Source organism: Micropterus dolomieu, linkage group LG14 (assembly GCF_021292245.1).
Source record: "Micropterus dolomieu isolate WLL.071019.BEF.003 ecotype Adirondacks linkage group LG14, ASM2129224v1, whole genome shotgun sequence".
Classification (NCBI taxonomy): domain Eukaryota; kingdom Metazoa; phylum Chordata; class Actinopteri; order Centrarchiformes; family Centrarchidae; genus Micropterus; species Micropterus dolomieu.
The window spans coordinates 20,145,679-20,164,572 of NC_060163.1; the positions used below are offsets into that span (position 1 = coordinate 20,145,679).

The 18,894-nt window shown below is 41.8% G+C and overlaps 1 protein-coding gene across 1 annotated transcript in view; it reads left to right on the forward strand.

Moving 5' to 3' along the window:
* The window catches only part of LOC123982515 (glutamate receptor ionotropic, NMDA 2C-like), a 32,025-nt gene extending 13,436 nt beyond the window's left edge, over window positions 1-18,589 (forward strand). The window contains exons 5-12 of the mRNA XM_046068078.1: window positions 4,385-4,553; window positions 6,150-6,303; window positions 6,797-6,922; window positions 8,884-9,113; window positions 11,598-11,758; window positions 12,765-12,952; window positions 14,189-14,421; window positions 15,700-18,589. Of these exons, the coding sequence (XP_045924034.1) occupies window positions 4,385-4,553; window positions 6,150-6,303; window positions 6,797-6,922; window positions 8,884-9,113; window positions 11,598-11,758; window positions 12,765-12,952; window positions 14,189-14,421; window positions 15,700-17,241 (2,803 nt within the window). The 3' untranslated portion in view covers window positions 17,242-18,589. The remainder of the gene's footprint in view (window positions 1-4,384; window positions 4,554-6,149; window positions 6,304-6,796; window positions 6,923-8,883; window positions 9,114-11,597; window positions 11,759-12,764; window positions 12,953-14,188; window positions 14,422-15,699) is intronic.
* The last annotated feature ends 305 nt before the right edge of the window (window positions 18,590-18,894 follow it).

Genomic DNA, 18,894 nt, shown 5'->3' on the forward strand with positions numbered 1-18,894 from the left:
TAAGAAGAAATATCTTGTCAGACAAAAAACAAGTATATTTTGCCTTCAATTAAAGATAATTAATCTTACTTAGATTTTAGTTTTTGCAGTGTGTAATGTTAGTAAGCTGGCAGCTAACCTGCCATACCAACCACATCTCACTGCACTGATTTGGTCATTTATTTAACGACCTTTAGGCTCACATTTGCTCAGTATGCTGGTGTTTTCTTGTTGTTGACTCCTTCACCTCAGACTTCACCTACAGTAGCTCTATTCTGGATGTTTGTTATTTCTGACTTAATTCTCACTGGATGATTTTCTCTCTGCCTGTTATTGATTATGTTTCTATGTATTTATGTTGTTTACCTGCAGCAGGGAGTGTACTCAAGTGTAGAACCATTCCAGCACTGGCACAACAAGACCCCTTTTCCACAACTTCCAACAAAATACTCAACTAATCAATCCAGTGGCACATGCACATGAAGCCTTCATGCTTCTATTTTAAGTTCTTTTAATTACCTTTTTTATGGAAAAATATGAACCATCAGCAACTGAACAGAGGTGTTTCTTTTCATATTTTAAGCCCAAAAGTTTAAAAGCCAAAAGCAGAAATAAATGAAAATGCATTGATTTATGTCAAAATAGCCCTCATCTAGCTCTCTGCAAGAAAGTGAATAAACATATTTAGCAAAATGTCAAACTACTTATTTAATTTAAGTATTGATGCAGGATGTGATGTTATGGATTGTATGGTAGCCACCAAGCCTCACATGTGCCACCACAACTTTCTCTAAAATTATTATTAGACATATGTTTTATATGCACAGATTGATTACCTTTTAATCACCTGATTAAAAATTCAGCCTATAAATGCCATGTTCATGTTCACTTCAGTGACTCTTCGTGTGTGTGTTTGTCTGCGGGTATGTGGCGGTTATGCAGATTGCAGAGTTGACCATGGCTGGCACATTAATTATAGAGAGAGATATGTAGCGGCTGTTGTTGGGCGCGATGGCACATTGATTGCCAGTAAAGAAGATTTATCTATCCAACATGGGGACATCTGTCATAGCATGGGACAGTGTTATCCCTTCCTACCCTCTTTCTGTTTCTCTTTCACCATTTCTCTCTAGCTGGCATGTCCCATTTGGACGGCAACCAACAAACAAGGAGAAGGAAAGAGAGGGAGAGAAGACTGCTGCTATATAAATCAGTTAATCTTGCTGTGTGGTCTGAGCAGCTTCCACGCAGAGCAGATGTTTAGCATGATTAAAACTTTTTGTCTTGTTCATTAAAAATCCTTTCTTTGGACAGATGATGGCTTCTTTTGCCAGAAAGCTGAGCCTACCTCTTTGGCCTGATTAAGAGCAGGAATACCACGCTATATTCCAACTTTAAAATAGTGGCTATGTGATGTAGTGGGATGTAGATCAGCTGCCAAAGGTAAAGCAGTGCTGAAACAAGTAGTTTATCATTAGTTGAATTTTGATTATTGATAAATTGTTTAAGTGATTATGGGTGAGCTACATCCCAATTTACCACCCTGACCTCCACACTTGAGTAGGTTACACAACTTCCTCTGTTAGCATTGAACATTGGCACTGGAACTAAATTGTGTAGCCTACTGCAGATTCGTCCAATATGAAGGTATTTCATCATCAGTCATACTGGGCAGCTTATACCTTTGTGTGCTTTTGTCTTGATGCTCTTTTTAATGGTTTGAAGTGGTCTTGAGGAGGGAGGAGCATGCTCAAACTGCAGCTTTCAATCAAGCCTTCCTTGGCATGCTGAGCCAGCTTGTGCAGGCGATGACTGGCCAGCGTGAACCGCTTCCTCTGCCCCTGGACCCCTCTGACTACATGCATTATGTATATAGTTTGTTTTTGCACTACATTTACACATAACTTATGTATGTAGTTTGCTGTGATGCACTGATTTGTTTGCATTTGAACATTTACATTGTTCTATTTGTCGATAGTTTCTTTTGTATTTACACGTTTGTAGATAAACTGGTTTGTAACTTGTAACACATGTATTTTCAGAGCTTTAGCATTTAATTTACCAAATAACCTTTACAAAAAACCTGTTTGACAAATACAAAGGGGAGACATTTTTACGTGGAAAGATAGTACAAAAGATTTATTTATGTTGAATATAATTTACAATTTGTGTTCAATACACATGACGGGAAAAACAAAAACTATATTTAGCTATTCAAGTGACATATCAGGGCCGCTCTTACATCCCTGCACTTCTCTTCCAAACCCTCCACCACAGGCTCTTCTGCAGCAGGTGCATCCCATTCATTCTCATAGGCCTCTCCATGAATCTCACAAAGGTTATGCAGAGCACAGCATGTCAGTACCATTCAAGATTTCACCAGTTTGACGTATTTCTTTTCATGAGGCAACGGCGCCTTCCCTTCAATGTACCAAAAGCATTTTCAACCACCACCTGTGCTGTGCAGATTTTTTTGTTGTAGATCTTCCGTTTCAGCTGGCGGCTGTAGTGGTGTTAGGGAATGATTTTAAGAGCCAATACTGCAAGAGATAGGAGTTTCCTAGGATGCAGCCAGCATTCACCCAATGTTCCTGGTGTAAGCTGGGAAGTTATTGCCATGGCTGGCAACTTCCCACAATGTGGACAGACAGTCCTGCAAACCAGTTCCAGAAAAGTCCCTTTCCATCTACAACAGCTTAATGGATGTTGGAATGCCAGCCTTTATGGTTGAAATAGTCATAGTGGTACTCCTGTGGTGCCAAGACAGGTATGTGCGATCCATCGATAGCACCAATATACTGCAGCTGTTTTCAATGTAGGCAGCCATTTCTTTAAACTTCTTCGAGCATGCACTCGACCCTTCCTTGAGTCCCCAGCAATACACCCTCCAAGGGTGATGTGGTGGGTATGAACAGATGTACATACATACAGAGAGACAGACAGAGACTCCTTCCATTTTATTTTGATTATTAAAAAAATTCCCCTCCTTCTCCTCTTCTTTCTCCTCCTCCATCTGTCCTCCTTTGCTGTTGCCCTCCTTTCCCTCTGAACTGAAGCTGCACCCCTGTCAGGCCTCCTTTGGTTGTTCGCTGTGTGTTTCCTGTCTACTGTTCACTTGAGAATCCTCCTCTCTCTCACTCTCCCTCTCTCTCTCTCTCTCTGGTCTAACTCCCTCATGGTACTTCCCTCCATGCTGCACTAGTTCCTGGGCGTTTTGTGAAGAACGCACTACACAACACAACACAACCTCTGCTTATCCTCAGAGGATACTGTACTATATGCGTGCATGTGCTTGTTGGTGTGATAGAGAGAGAGGCGGCCCAATTTAAGTGTGTTTCTGTGTGTGAGTGCATTGTCAGTGGAGTGTGCATAATGACGACAGGTGGCCAGCTCCTGCAGCAATTAATTAACTGCGTTTATCAGAACTATTGACTCCTGTGAAAGAAGCGAGGCTTTCAAAACACTTAAAATGTGTCTAAAATGATCTCTTACGCTGTTGAAAATAATCAACTTGAATGTTAATTACTCGCTTGACTTTTTCTTCATTCAGTGTCTTGCTCATTTATTCACTCACATGCTCTCGTTTTTATCACTCGTCTGACATGCGTAGGTTATCAATCAATCACATACACACACACACACACACACACACACACACACACACACACACACACAGGTGTCAGTCACACTGTCAGTGCATGTTCTGGTGGACCTAATAGTGCGTATTGTGATGTCTCGCGAGCTAAGTGTCTCTTCACACCCCTAATCTGGGCAACACAAAGGGACGTCCTTGGACACACACCACATCGTGATTCAGTCTTCTTAGATTTTAGGCCTCTCTCTTTGGCAGCTGGAAAGTTTTTTTTCTCAGAAGTTTGTTGACTCTGCTTTTAACTTCTCATTGTCCTCTGCTGCTGTTACTGGCTCCATGTAATTTTTTATTCTATTACTTTTTTTGGAGCATTTTCTGTCCTTCTCTTTTTCTACACCCCATTAAGTAGCAAGACCACAGAGAGGAAGTGAGTGTCTCTCACATGCTACACACCTTAATGGCCTTTGATTAGAGGCCATCACAGTCACTCAACCATCCTCTGTGTGCTCTGTCACACTGCCTGTGTGTGTGTGTGTGTGTGTGTGTGTGTGTTTGCAATTTTTAGGCTTCTCCTCTGTCTATTTGAAAGACACTCTGTTAACAGACATTGATTTTAGCTAATGAACCAGCCATCGTCTGCCCTTCATTTTGCTGCCTTAAGACAATCATGACGACTCACTCTCTGAAACAGAACAAACAGCTTTAGTCTTCGAAGCTAAAGATAACAACAGTCCCAGCTGCCAGTGAGGGTTTTTGATCACAATATGTTAAAAACAAATCTTTATTTACTGCTTCTTCTCATCCTTTCTACAGTATTATTGGCCACTCAGAGTCCTACACCAAACTGTGCTGTAAAGGATTCTGCATAGACATCCTGAAGAAGTTGTCCCGCACCATCAAGTTCTCCTACGACCTCTACCTAGTCACTAATGGAAAACACGGCAAGCTGGTCCGTGGGACTTGGAATGGCATGATTGGGGAGGTGAGACTGAGGGCTGAGTTATTTAAAGAAGGCTAAATCCCTGAATACAGTAGCTGGTATAGCTGTGTTGAGTTGCCCAGTGGCCATCTACACACTGTTATTAGAGCAAGGTGTTTTAAAATGAAAACAGATATAACTAAAACAAATGTAGCCTTGGGCAATGGCGTGCCCTAATTAGATTAAAAGTAAGTTATTTGTGTGTAGCATGCTAGATACCATAAACAGAGGTAAATGTTGACCATAGTTTTAGGAACAATGCATACAGTAATAGTAACTATTCCTTATCTTTTTAATCCCATTGTGGTCAAGAATAACATTTAATTTCATGAAATCAAAATACAAAGTCACATGACAAAATGAAGACATTATTTTCCTTTTTTGCATCTCTTGGGTACAGCACAGTAAACTTTAACACACAACACAGACAAATCACCTAAAGCATCCAGTTCTGTATGAAACTTAAATAACAACACAATTGCTGCCAAATCTCTTAACCAAGAGAGACCAGCTTTAAAATCTTTAAATTATCTTTAAATCACGAGTCCCATCAAGAGGGACCAGGATAAAGTGTGAAAACCAGTATCGGGATTTGTTTTGTGCATTCAGACCAGTTGAAAATATTACACGCCTCTCTACTAACTGAGAAATCTAAAACTATTTAAATAATGGCTAAAATGCACTATGTTATGTATCTAAAACAAGGCTGCTTTTCTGTTTGAGTTCCTGAAAAGTCTAAATGTTGCTTTTACAAGGTTTTTCTCCAATAACAAATGTGTGCAGCTGTCACCCAGATGTAGTGGTGCAAGTAACTCAAACCTTTACAGAAGAACAGTTCTTGAGTAGATGTACGCAGTGACTCCCCGCCTCTGCACTCCAGTACAGTTTGTTGACGGTAGTAATGATGCACTGTATCTTAAGTGACACTAGCATTGCATGGCAGATAGAGTTTTTTTGATGTTTTTTATCTAGGTCAGTGGTGTGAGGCCATGCATATACATATGGAGTTTATACTTTTCTCCTGCACATCAAGCCACATCAAACACAGCTGCATCTGACAGTAAAACGCACTGAACAGGTGTTCCTCAGGAGAGCCTTCTTGCTTGTGTTTCTGTGCCTGCAGGCACTATGCTCTGGGTCTGTATCTATATATGTGTGTGTGTGCTACATTTATAAAAACAGATGTCTCTCTCCAAAAATCCTCCTTTTCAGAAAAGCAAGTTTGGATGTAAGCACTCCTGAGATGCAGCATTCTCTTATCTGCAGACAGCCATTATTAGAGTCATGCCTTGCTGTAGAACACGAAGTGTTTGCTGCATTGTGACTTCCATGTTTATAAAATCATTCCTCATGAAATTCAGAATTTGCTCTTAAAAATGAGTTTGGCAGCCTGTCCTTTCGGACAGTGGAAAACAGATTTTGCTATGATAAAAAATACCGATTCACATCTGTTTTACAGAATTGTACAGTAGCTAAAAATAGTTTGGTACAAATGCAGATTAAATACAGGAAAGCATGTTTTTACACTGGCCGACCACTGCCGGCAATGCCTCACTGTGCCTCTACAGTGCTTTATTTATTGTTTATGTCTTCTCACAGGTTGTGTATAGACGAGCTGACATGGCCATTGGCTCGCTCACTATCAATGAGGAGCGTTCGGAAATCATTGACTTCTCCGTGCCATTTGTTGAGACAGGCATCAGCGTCATGGTAGCCCGCAGCAACGGGACAGTTTCCCCATCTGCCTTTCTTGGTAAGAAAAAAAACAAGTGCTTCTTCTACGTCCATTTTGATTTGATTGTGCAAACCGGTCATAACATCCCTTATCCTAGAATGTGATTTACATTATGTGTCAGCCATGTTGCTGCCACATTCTTTCTCACCACTTTTTCCAAGGATGGCCTACTTATACAAGTTTTGCCTCTGCACACGCTTCAGGAAACTTCCCATTAAGCTTTTATCCCGCCGATAACTGTAGCCTACTACTAAATCCCCTTACGTACTGCACACACACCTAAATCCCTTTTCCAAACCCCAAACAACAAAATTCAGCACAAAATCCTGAACAGTATATTTCTTATATCAGTGTAGTCTTCTCGTTTTCTCATCAGCTATCCTCCTACCACATATGGTGACCCCATCACAGGCTGGGGTTTAGAAACAGGAAGTACAAAAGAGACTTACTTTAATCCCTCATGTTTGTTCCTTCCCTCCTCCTCCTCCACCTCCTCCTCCTCCTCCTCCAGAGCCCTACAGCCCAGCAGTTTGGGTCATGATGTTTGTGATGTGCCTGACCGTGGTGGCGGTGACAGTTTTTGTGTTCGAATACTTCAGTCCAGTCGGTTACAACCGCAGTCTGGTCAGCGCCAAAAGTGAGTTTTCCCCCTCTTTGTTTCACTTTTACTGGTAGAATTTATTCTTCCTGAATACAGGAAGGAGTGAATGATTACTAAAGCGTCATCACTACAGAGGTAAGCAGGAGAAAAACTCCAGTAAAGCCCATATTTATCCCACGGATCCCCTCGTACATTTTGTTAATCTCACAATTTGCAATACCTGCTGTTTTCTGAGTATAATATGGCCAGAATAAAAGTAATTATATATTTACTAGATCAAAAAATATTCAGAAAATAGCCAGAAGCTTTGAAATAAAAAACTGATCCATGAAATGTACTTAATTTACATCTTAGAAACCATTTCACAGTAAGCTTGTGTGCATGACGCTAAATCTAGCCCCGTCTGCACGTTCTGCAGCGTTTAAGAGTTCCTCAACAGAATTTTGGGGAGAGGGCTAATCAATCCCATAATGCTGCGCTGACAAAGCGTGCCCCGTCTCCAGGTCCGAAAGGTCATTTTCCTGTTTTAATTAGCATTTGTCGCTGCGCTAATCGAAGTGTGATTGATAGCGGTGGCACCCTCTGTTGCGGCACATGAGCAACGGTGGCAGAGAGCGATGGAAACGGACTGAGGCTGTGAAATTGTTCTGTTGTTTGCAGAAGGGCATGAGATGGCTCATGAATACAGACATATTTTGCTTGATGAGAGAACGTGTAGAAACAAATATCAAACGCTTAGACTTAAATGGTCGTTTCACACAAATTACAAAAAAGTTTTCTCACTTACCTGTAGAGGTATCTGGCCATGAAGATAGGTTTAGGTTATATTTCTTTCTACTACAATTTTTGTCTAAGAACCAGACGAATCAGCAAGTTCATGTTTTATATGCTCTGGCAGATGCATCTGGCCCCCTACCTACTGAGACAGATTTCCACTTGTTTGATATGATGACTGTCCGGTGGAGCATGACCTTACTGGCGCGTTTTCGTAAACAACCAAGATGGCTGCCACTGATGTAGAACTATTTTGGTTGAATCTGCAATCACATCAATATTAAACAAACTGGACGGTATATTTTTCCTAAAAGAAGAACAAACAACTGCACTTAAAGCTGTTGCTGATAAGAAAGATGTGTTTGCCATACTTCTGAAAGAATTTGCTTAGATTAATTTGCCAACTAAGAAGCATTAGGTTTTTGGGTTGTCTGTCCGGCCGTTCCGTTCTTGTGAACGCAATATCTCAGCAACTCTGGAAGGAATTTCTTCAAATTTGGCACAGACATCCACTTGGACACAAGGTGAACTGATTAGATATTGGTTGTCAAAGGTCAGCTTCACTGTGACATCATAATGTCCTGGAAAAACACTTTTATGGCCATAATTCAGAACCAGAACTCAAAAACAGGAGGGGAGATTAGGGTGGCTCTGGCTCAGGTTGCCTGCTAATCGGATGCTTGGTGGATTCGATTCCCCAGCTCTTCCAGTCTACATGTTGAAGTGTCCTTGGCAAGGTACTGAACCCCATATTGCTGGTTGCCCAAAATCAGTGCATGAATGTATAAGAATGTTAATTCCTGTTCTGATGAGCAGTTTGTATGGGTGAATGTAAAAGTGCTTTAGGAAGGTGCTGTGAAGTACACACCATTTTTTCCACAGTTGGTCACACTTTTGACTTAAAGGTCAAAGGTCATTGTGAGTAAGTAGTAAGTAAGTACATATGTACCTACATGGTTAGCCAATACATCTATGATAATCCTTAATTAATCAGTTCAAGTATTTACTACATATGTTATATATTATATACATATACAGTATAACCTGACTAGTTGGCTGATGCATACAACTGTGGTGCGGTAATTCTAGTTGGACATGATTCTTGGAATTCAGGTGAACCAGAATCTTTTCTCACTCTCGGCTAGAGATGTTTCCGAATTGAATACAGGGCCTTGTAATGTGGAAACAGCCTCTCTGACTCTCTCCTCCCTCTGTTTCCTCAGCTCCCGGAGGTCCGACGTTCACCATTGGGAAGTCAGTGTGGCTGTTGTGGGGCATTGTTTTCAACAACTCAGTCCCCATTGAAAACCCTAAAGGAACAACCAGTAAGATCATGGTTCTGGTCTGGGCCTTCTTTGCTGTCATCTTCCTGGCCTCTTACACTGCCAACCTGGCTGCCTTCATGATCCAGGAACAATATATTGACACAGTGTCTGGGCTCTCTGACAAGAAGGTAAGAGACTGAATAAAAAAGTTTCACTTGGAATAATAACCTCAGAGTAATTATGAGGCAGGACGGTTATTGAAGGTCCACTCAGACATACAGAGAGCAGGCTGCTTTGTGGAGCCATGAGATATGGAGCAAACCACGTCTTTGTTTTTGTGTTTAAACGCAGCTCATGCCACATCATCTCCTCTTTTCTCTGTTCATCACTCTGCATCGACTAATAAACCGTGAACGGAAGAGAGACAAAAGACTCACCGAAAGCCTTTAAGATGAAGTCAAGTAAAAGGACTTTGTTGTGAATGTCTCTGTCCTTTTCCTATCAGTGGGAAGCACAGTGGCATGAGTGACTAATCAATTACTGCCTTCTGTCAATACAGATGGTGTCTGAGTCTTGACTTGTCCTGTCAGAATTTCGTCCATCAATATTCCCCCTGTGCTGTCTCCATGTCTCGTCTCTCTCACGCTGTTAAAACAAGATCAAGAAATGTCAAATGATTAAAAACAGTCAATCCATATAAGAAAACAGCACCTACGCACTTTCTCTACCACACACACACATACACCAAACACACACACCTGGGGCCTCAGAGGAGCTTTACAAGAAAGCATTTCATTCTTAAGTGAAAACAACTCCCCAGCAGGGATCAGCAGAGCCACCTCAATGATCTATGGTTGAATTAAGTGACTATATTAACTTTATGTAGATGTATTATGTCCCACAGCACAAGGGACCAATATAAATTACCCTACACAGCACAACCTCAGCTGCCCCTTCAATTTAAGATCCTACACTATAGAGGATTAGGCTGGTTTAGGCCGCAGGTTGGCTGGATTCACATCTCACATCCAAGGCAAGTGTTAGTCTCACTATACTTTCCAGCTTCCCGACCCTGTCTAACATAACTGTGTTAAACCTACCCCAGATGTGACGAGCATACATCATTTTTGTCAAAATGGAGATCTGATTGGTTAAGGGACCTGATCAGATGATCATTCATTATTTATTTATAAATCAAAACTGAATTCTTCATATATGTTTAATTGTAAAGAACACAGAAAAAGACACATTTTTGCATGTTCAGACTCTCCAGCTTACTCTAAGTTTTAGTTGTGTCTGAGCTACAGGTGCAACCTGGCACATTTACATAGCAATGTTGATTATTGTGTACTGTCCGTTATAAATTCTACAATTAATTGGCATTAATTAATTGGAAGAGTGCCAATTAACATAGGATTTTGATCCCCACCACTTATATTGAAATTGCTTTTGGATGGAATCTATTGCCAATTACAGTGTAATTACAGCAACAAATAATGCTTTCAATGTATGTGAGCATTGTTTTAAGATAGACTTGAAAAAATGAGAACCCATCCTTTAATTTCTAATGTCTCAGTGACAGGGCTTTTGTTTGACCATCTAATTATTTAAAAAAAAAAAAGCATCTCACTGAATCCATTGCAGTTTCAGCTGAATAGTTATTATATTAACACACATACCCGCTCACACGCTCTCATTTTGATTGGCCCATTCATTTGAGCTCGGCTCAAAAGGTCAATGCTGTAGCCAATATGAATAGATCTTTCCTGTTTACAGTCTTACTGAGCTCTATTTCTGCTTCATCCTGCATTAATACGTCAGCTCGTGAAATGTGAACTTCGATCGGGCCGGATTGAACTGAATTGGGATTTAGTTTAGGATTAGATTTAATCAAATCCTGTCCATTTATACAGCATTGAGTTTGGCTGCTGATTAAATCACTCTTGGAATGACTCTAAAAGGGATTTCATTTAACTGAGTAGTCCCTTGTCCTCTTTATTACTTTCTACCCCTTCTTAATCATGGTCCCCTTTTTTTCCCTCTTTTCACATATATTTCGACTCCCTCTTTCCTCCTTTTCTCTAATGTTTTATCGTCTATTCTCATCTATTCTTTCTTTTCCTTTTGTTTAATTTCTGCACTGTTCTCCTTTTTCCTCTTTTATTTTCCTTGTTCTTTCTTTCTGCCCTCCCTTTTTTTACTCTCCTTTCATTCCTTCCCCTTTCTGTCTTACCCAACTCTCTCTTCAATCTCCTCTTACCCTCTTTTCCTCCAACTCACATCTTTGTCTTTATCTCTTTCTACTAATCATTTCCCTCTCTACTTTAAATCTCTTCCCTCCCTCTTTTACTTTTCCTAATATTTCTTCTTCCTCCCCTCTCTTCCGTTGTGTCTCCTCCCCACTTCTCTGTCACCTCTTCCCTCTTCTTTCCTCATCACCTCCCATCCCTTTTATTTCTTACCTTTTTCTTTCTTTCTCCTCTCAACCATCGGCCCTACTCTGCTCTCGCTCCCTCCAGTCTCTCTCCTCTCCGTCCATTTTCTTCTCACTCCCTTCCCGCCCCTTCTCGTTATCAAAACTCTGCTCTTTTCTCAATTTTCTTGTCTCCTTCTCCTCATTTCTCATATCTTACCCCCCCCCCCCTCTCCTCTCATCCTCTGTCTCCCTACAGTTCCAGAAACCACATGAGCATTACCCTCCTTTTCGCTTCGGGACGGTCCCAAACGGGAGCACAGAGAGGAACATCCGCAGCAACTACCCCGACATGCACACACACATGATGAAGTACAACCAGAAGGGGGTGGAAGAAGCTCTACAAAGCCTCAAAACCGGGTACAGTTTTACTGAACTTTTAAATATATTAAACAATTAGGTTAAATTTAACAGATTCTCATGCGAGTGAAGACATGATCATAATTTGGATTATACATCATAGATTTTTATGCTTTTTGTGTTTTAGCACCTATTTGTGAATTATGCCGAAGTGATGGGTGTATTTTTAGATGAAAGAATCATGTCTAGTGCAACTTAATTTGTATAGAAAAGTGCTGTCAAATATCCAGTCTTCACAAAGAACAAGCTCAAAACACTTGAAGTGATTTTGCACATATTGGGCCCATTATCTACAATTTGTCTTGTGCCACTGGGGAATGGCACAAGTAAAGAGAAACTTTTCTTGAATAGTTTATTCATCTGTGTTAATATTATGTCACCTTTACAGTATTTCTTTTGCCACGCTAGCAGTGTGAGTGACTTTCAGGGTGGCAACATCAGTCAGTTGATCCAGACAGAAATATCTTAGCAACTATTTGATTGATTGCCATACAGTTTGGTGAAGATATTCATGGCCACCAGAGGATGAATCCTAAGGACTTCTGACTTTTAATCTAATGCCACCAGCAGGTCAAAGTTTTAACTTTTTACTTATCTATTAAAATATCTCTACATCCACAAGACGGAAATTTTGATACCGTTTTTGCTAAATAGCAAATATAGGCATGCTAATATTCTAAACTAAGATGGTGAACATGATAAACATGGTAACCCGCTGAACATAATTTTGTTGTCGGTTGTCATTGTGCACATTTTAGCAACTTTGCCTCAAATAAACTGAAAGCAATTGATCAATCTAAAACCTATGGGATGCTTTTGAAAGTCGTTGGCAATAATGTGAAGTATACACCGTTTGTATTAAATGGGCTAAAACATGTAAAACAACTGGTACTTCAGGATTCTATAATACAAACATAGAGAATCATAACTTGTACCGTAGGTATATCTTACTGAACTTTATAAGAGCTGAAATTCTCTCAGACGAAGATGATCTATTTGCATGCAGGAAGCTGGACGCCTTCATCTATGACGCTGCTGTTTTGAACTACATGGCGGGGAAAGATGAGGGCTGCAAGCTGGTGACTATCGGCAGTGGGAAAGTGTTTGCCACCACAGGGTATGGCATCGCTTTGCAGAAGGACTCCAGCTGGAAACGGCCTATTGACCTGGCCCTGCTGCAGTTCCTCGGAGACGGTGGGCACTCAAACCTTACATGATATCGTACGCAACATTCACACACAAACCATTACACTTTCCTCTGTTTTCTCTATGTTTATGTCTGTCTCAGTGTGCCACACTGTATGTGAACCATGGAAGTGGCACCAGTCCAGTTCAGTGTGTGCTGTGTCAGCAGGGAAGTGGGCTTACAGGGAAGAGTTAATATCCTGCAGAACAGCAGGGAGTGTTAGGGATATGATTATCTCCATTACACACTCACACACAAACATATCCTTCCTACCTATATACACACAAACACACCCACTATGACAGCCGCCGGTGTGGAGTTAATATCCTCCCTCCTCTGAGAGCTTAAGAGAGCACCCCCTACACATACACACACACACACACACATACACTCTGAGCTTTCCATAATGATGTAAGAAATAGTGTGTTTGTGGTCAACATACTGACAACTGAGTGATAAAAATGGGCCATGCTCCCTGGAGGCCACTGAGGAGAAGGCAGCTCAAGAGGTGACCACCTGTTCAGGGACCTGGAGGAGTAGTTTCTGTAGTAATGACAGCTAATATTGATGTGTTTAAGCACTGTAAAATCTTCTCATTCCAAAGGTGCGTTGTTGGCATGCTGAAATGCATTTACAACCTCAAAGCATAAATGCATGCATACTGCAGCCAGATAGTACAAGAGAGGTGATATGATTTCACTGTTTTGGCTTGGTGCATTACTGGATTTAAAAAAGAATAATGCCATGACTATAACATATAAACGCAGTATATATACATTGGTCATAATTATGACTTGGATGTTGATATGAGTGGCACAAGTCATTAACTGGAACCCATATGACACAGTATGAATGGTCCAAAAGCCCATGAAGGAAGTGAAGATGTCTGTAGTAGAGACTGGCAGAGCATTATCCAGAAAGATACCAAATGTCTGCGGATGTCTGTAGGTCATAAACTAGAGCCACTGCAAAGACATTGGCACCAAACATCCCGATGTTATTTACATCTGCAGTGTAGAACTTTCATTTAGAAGTAAAAGTCCCACATTCCAGTTCATAATCAGCACTTTACCCTGATAATCATTTCAAATCCTATTAAAATAACAGAGATGGTCATGCATACATGGTTATCTTCGGGTTATTGTAGGATATCATATCTATTTGTCTTTTTCACTCTGTCAAGTCACTTCATACTCTCTCTTTCTCCCCTCCCCCCCTTTCTCCTATAAACATCCGTCATCCAGGAGACACCCAGCGCTTGGAGACGGTGTGGTTGTCAGGCATCTGCCAGAACGAGAAGAATGAAGTGATGAGCAGCAAGCTGGACATTGACAACATGGCAGGCGTCTTCTATATGCTCCTAGTGGCCATGGGCCTCAGTCTGCTTGTCTTTGCCTGGGAACACCTGCTTTATTGGAAACTACGACACTCCCTCCACAAGTCTCAGAAACTTGACTTCTTGTTGGCCATCAGTAGGGTGAGATTTCCAAATTAGTCTGTAGATTGATTAGTTGTTGTTTATGGATCCTCTGCTGGTTTAATTGCTGATTGCTTGGTTTAAGAAAGTGGGGTAGGAATGTTGCTTCACTGATTTTTACATTGATTATTTAGTTAAGTGACTGATTGGCTGACTGTAATTGGATTAGTTGAGTAACAGCTTGGTTGAATGATTGAAATATTGGCTGGTTGATTATTTTGACTCTTAAGTGGTTTGTTGGTTGCTTTTCCGGTGTAATATGCTGTTTTACATGAAGTGGGTTTTATGTGATGATAAATTAGTGCAAATGGATGTGTATTTGCATGTAATTACATGGTATCGTTGGAGGGCCTTGTTAAAATATTAGCTAAAATGGCACTGCATTCTTATTAAGAATGATTGGGGAGGGGAGAGAGGAGAGCTAAAAGGAAAGAAAAACAGCACAAATTCTGGTGTTTACTCAGCATTTAACTTTGATTGCTTCAAGTTTTTAAACTAAAATTGCAATTAGCCTAATCATTACCTGGTGTGAGGATGCCATTGTTTAGGAATGTGGTTATTGAGGCAAAAAGCTCTGGCTGAAGTTACAGCCAAGGAAATGTCTATGGACTCCAGCCTCTGTTCTCCTCTGCCGTGTAATTACACCATTGTGCCTGGATCCGGGTTTTATCAGATTAACGGCTAAATGACTATCTGATCATTAATCCGTATGGGGCAGCCCCAAGGGCCAAATTAAATTTGTCTCTTTCAGGATGTCTCAGCCAACTGTAAGCAGAGAGCAGTCATGGGATTTGGCTCTGTGTTTGTCCATGCAGTTAGAGACTGTTTGTTCTGTAGGGGACATTAAGTGTATGTGTGCCCATTTGCATTTATTGGGGCAATCCTCTCAGCTTAAACTGTTTTTCTTTGAGTCCTGGGAGAATGCATAATGAATTTGTGACTAAGTCTTGCCTCAGTGATAAAATGAGATATTAATGAAATAAGTTTTTTTTTTATTTTACTGCCAGTGGGATTTTTATTAGTTAGGAGGTGGATTGTCACTTTGAGATGCACAAATTGGTTGAAATCCCGTCTGTGAAATTGTCCCCTTAGGACCACCAGGTTGATTCAAGGTTAAACAGTTTGTGGCTAGCTATTGATTTAATTGCAAATGATTACGTGATTTATTCTCTACTCCTATTTTCCCCTGCCTCTTTTACCACTTTCTCTTTTCTCACTATTCTCTCTTCATTCTTTCTTTATCTTTTTCATTCCTTGTCACTCTCTTTCATCTCTCAGGGTATTTACAGTTGTTTCAATGGAGTGGAGGACCCCGGGCGTTCTTCTGGTTTGGCCAAACCTGACCTGACCTCCAACTACGCTCAAGCAAATATGCTGAAGATGCTTCGCACCGCCAAGGACCTGGTCTCCACTGCCAATGTTGAGACGTCACTGGACAACGCCACCAAGACCATAGAGCAGTTGAGTCGACATGGCGGCAGCTTGCCTGTTCGTATTCCACAAGTCGCCACAGAGGCCGTACCAGGAGGATTTGCTTATATTACAGAGAATCACTGCTCCCTTCCCCAGCGCTCCCTAACCCCACCTCTGAAACAACAGAGGGGTGTGACCAGGCCCACGCCACTGCGCTACACGCTTCCGACTCACTCTTCTTCATGTCTGTATGACCGGCCACTACCTGTGTCCAGCCTCAGCAGCCCACACCTGGCTGTGGGTGAGCCACTCCCTCATCAGCACCCGCACCACTACCAGACCACTGGGAGACTCTACGTAGACACCCATGCTCACTCTCCCTTCATCCCTTACACTGATCTCCAACTACCTGACATCTACGCCTCTCACCCGGTGTCCTCGCCTCAAAACCAGCACGTCCAGGCAGGCTTCTCCCGACGGAAACGGAGGTCCAAGAGTTTCCAGTGTGAGGATGGGGAGGTAGAGAGGAGAAAACACAGGGATCAGGAAAAGAATGACAAAAGTCCTGTCTGTCTGAGTGAGCTCAAAGCCAACCACCTCCAAGACAACCACATCTCCGCCGCCAGCGTTGACAGCATCTACTCAGGGGAGGTAATGTGTCCTCGGGTAGAGAACTACAGCTCTTGGCCCCCGGAGGATCTCGCGCTGAGAGGGAGACGCAGGCACCGCCGACCCTCTTTCCTTAAAGCAACTTGGGGCAACGAGCAGATGCGCCAGCTTGACGAGTCCCAGTCATCCCTGTCCAGCCAGTCACCTTCCACCTTGCCAGACCTGTTCCCATGCATTCTTACACCGACCACACCTGCAAAGGCCTACAATCCTGCCCACCTTCGAAACAACCTGTGCCTCCCACGGAACCAGACCTACCTCCACATAAGGGAGGACCAGAGGAGACCCAATGGGCGTAAGGGCCAGAGGCTGCGCTACTCCCACTCCACGCACCTCCCCACATATGGAGAGGCAGTACGACACGGGACTGGGTTAGGGAGGGGGATGGTACGGAGAGCCACCAGTTTGCTCAGCAGACAGTACACTCACTACCTGAACTCGTACCCTGGACTACCACTCTACCATGGCCCCCTAGATCTGCAGCACCACATCCAGGCCTCCAGCAACCACCCGAGCCCCAGCCCAGTGTGCCAGCTGCTGGCTTGTGGTGGTGGGAGATGTGGAAGCCAGCGGGCTCTGCTATACCAGGACAGCGTGTATGGGGCCTATGGGGTCTATCAGGGATCCCAGACTGGATCAGAGGTCCAGGTGGGTCAGGGAGCAGGGGGCCAACCCACGGGGAGCCCCTGCGTACTTCGTCCATGGCGACGGGTGTCCAGTCTGGAGTCTGAGGTCTGATGGGAAACCAAAAGGACCGACTGTAGGATAAAATGGATACTGTGGAGAAACAGAAGACAAGACTGTGGAGAGGGAGTAGTAGTTAGATTAATGTAAGAGGGGGGAGTTGTGACTTGAAGTAATTGTGGATTTTCTATGTGACTTTGTGTGGTAAAGAATAGAAGTGTGGGTCTGTACATTTTACAGATGTTAGGATTTGATGTATGCTGCAGTAAGATAAGAAGACTGCACTGTTACCGATCTATCCTCGAGAAAGCGGTGGAAAGCTGAAGTTGGCAGGTTTTTCTCACTTGCTACTTTACTACGACAACGCTTGTGTGCTTTCTGTGCTTTAATGTGCACTAAGATTTACAGCAGTCCACGGTGTTGGCGCATGGTTAAACTATAACCAGAGTTTTCATGCTGTGTGTGTGTCGTGTATATTATATTGTGGAGGGTTGGGATACATGTCTTGGTTGTTGCCGAGTAGATGAACTGTTTACAGTTGGTGAGAAATGGTGGAGGAATAAGGGATTGTCTCTTCAAATACAGCCGCCAAAAACAAGCAGCCACTGTAGCAAGATTTATGAAGACAGCTGCGATGTACACGAAGAGTTTTATTCAAAAATTAAATATTATACCATTTTGATTCATAAAAAGCAGCAGTTTTATAGAATCAAATAATCATTTTGAGACATCTGTTAAAGAATTTCAGGTAACTTCTTTAAAGATGTATAATGTTTTTGTGGAGCTAAGCCCTTCAAGTCTTCATTTAGTGATGAGTCAGAGGAAGCGGCGACTTTGTGAAAAGCAGTCCATTTGAACACAATCAAAATGATGAAGTACTGGGACAGCACTGACCAGCACTAGGTGTCTTAAACCATGGATTTTTGTTCCTCACTGGGTCTCAGTATGAGGCCGCAGTACAGCACATCACACAAGGCCTCACAATAAATAAATCCTGCATCTAAATACTATATCGATATAGAGAAAATGTGTTATTTGAGACTGGTTAGTGTCATATTCATGTATTCTACATATGATAGGAATTTATAGTCACTCTTAAAAATTTTCTAATCACACTTCTGGCACATTCTGAGTTTTACTTTTTGTAAAGCTGTTGCTGATTTACTGGAATACTTGTTATTACTGTATTAACTCTATCAGTTGGCCTATATTAAGATTTTCATCACTTTCTCTTTTCCACTCTTTTATATTCCCTCATCATCCCTCTTTTCCCCATCCCCTCTAACTGTTAAATGATGAATTTTAAATGAGGTAATTGAAAGCTATTCTAGTATCTATATTACCTGGTTCCCTCACCCTGTAGTTAATCACTTAGACCAATTAAAGAGCCTTTTTGGATGAACATGCTTGTATGCCTCTTCTTTGTAGAGCCTTTATCTTTCTCTCCAAGCCTGCTTTGTAAAGGGTAGTAGTACTTTTAGTACTTTTTAAGGAACAGTTTGACATTTTAGGAAAAACTTTATTTAATTTCTTACCAAGTTAGATGAGAAAATGTATACCACTGTCATGTATGTAAGGTAAGTATTCTGTACAGCCATGACGTGACATGGTTAGCCAGTTAGCTTAGCCTGGCATAAAGATTGAAAATGAGGAAAAGGCTGGCTTGGCTCTGTCCGGAGGTAACAAAATCTGCCTACCAGCACTTCT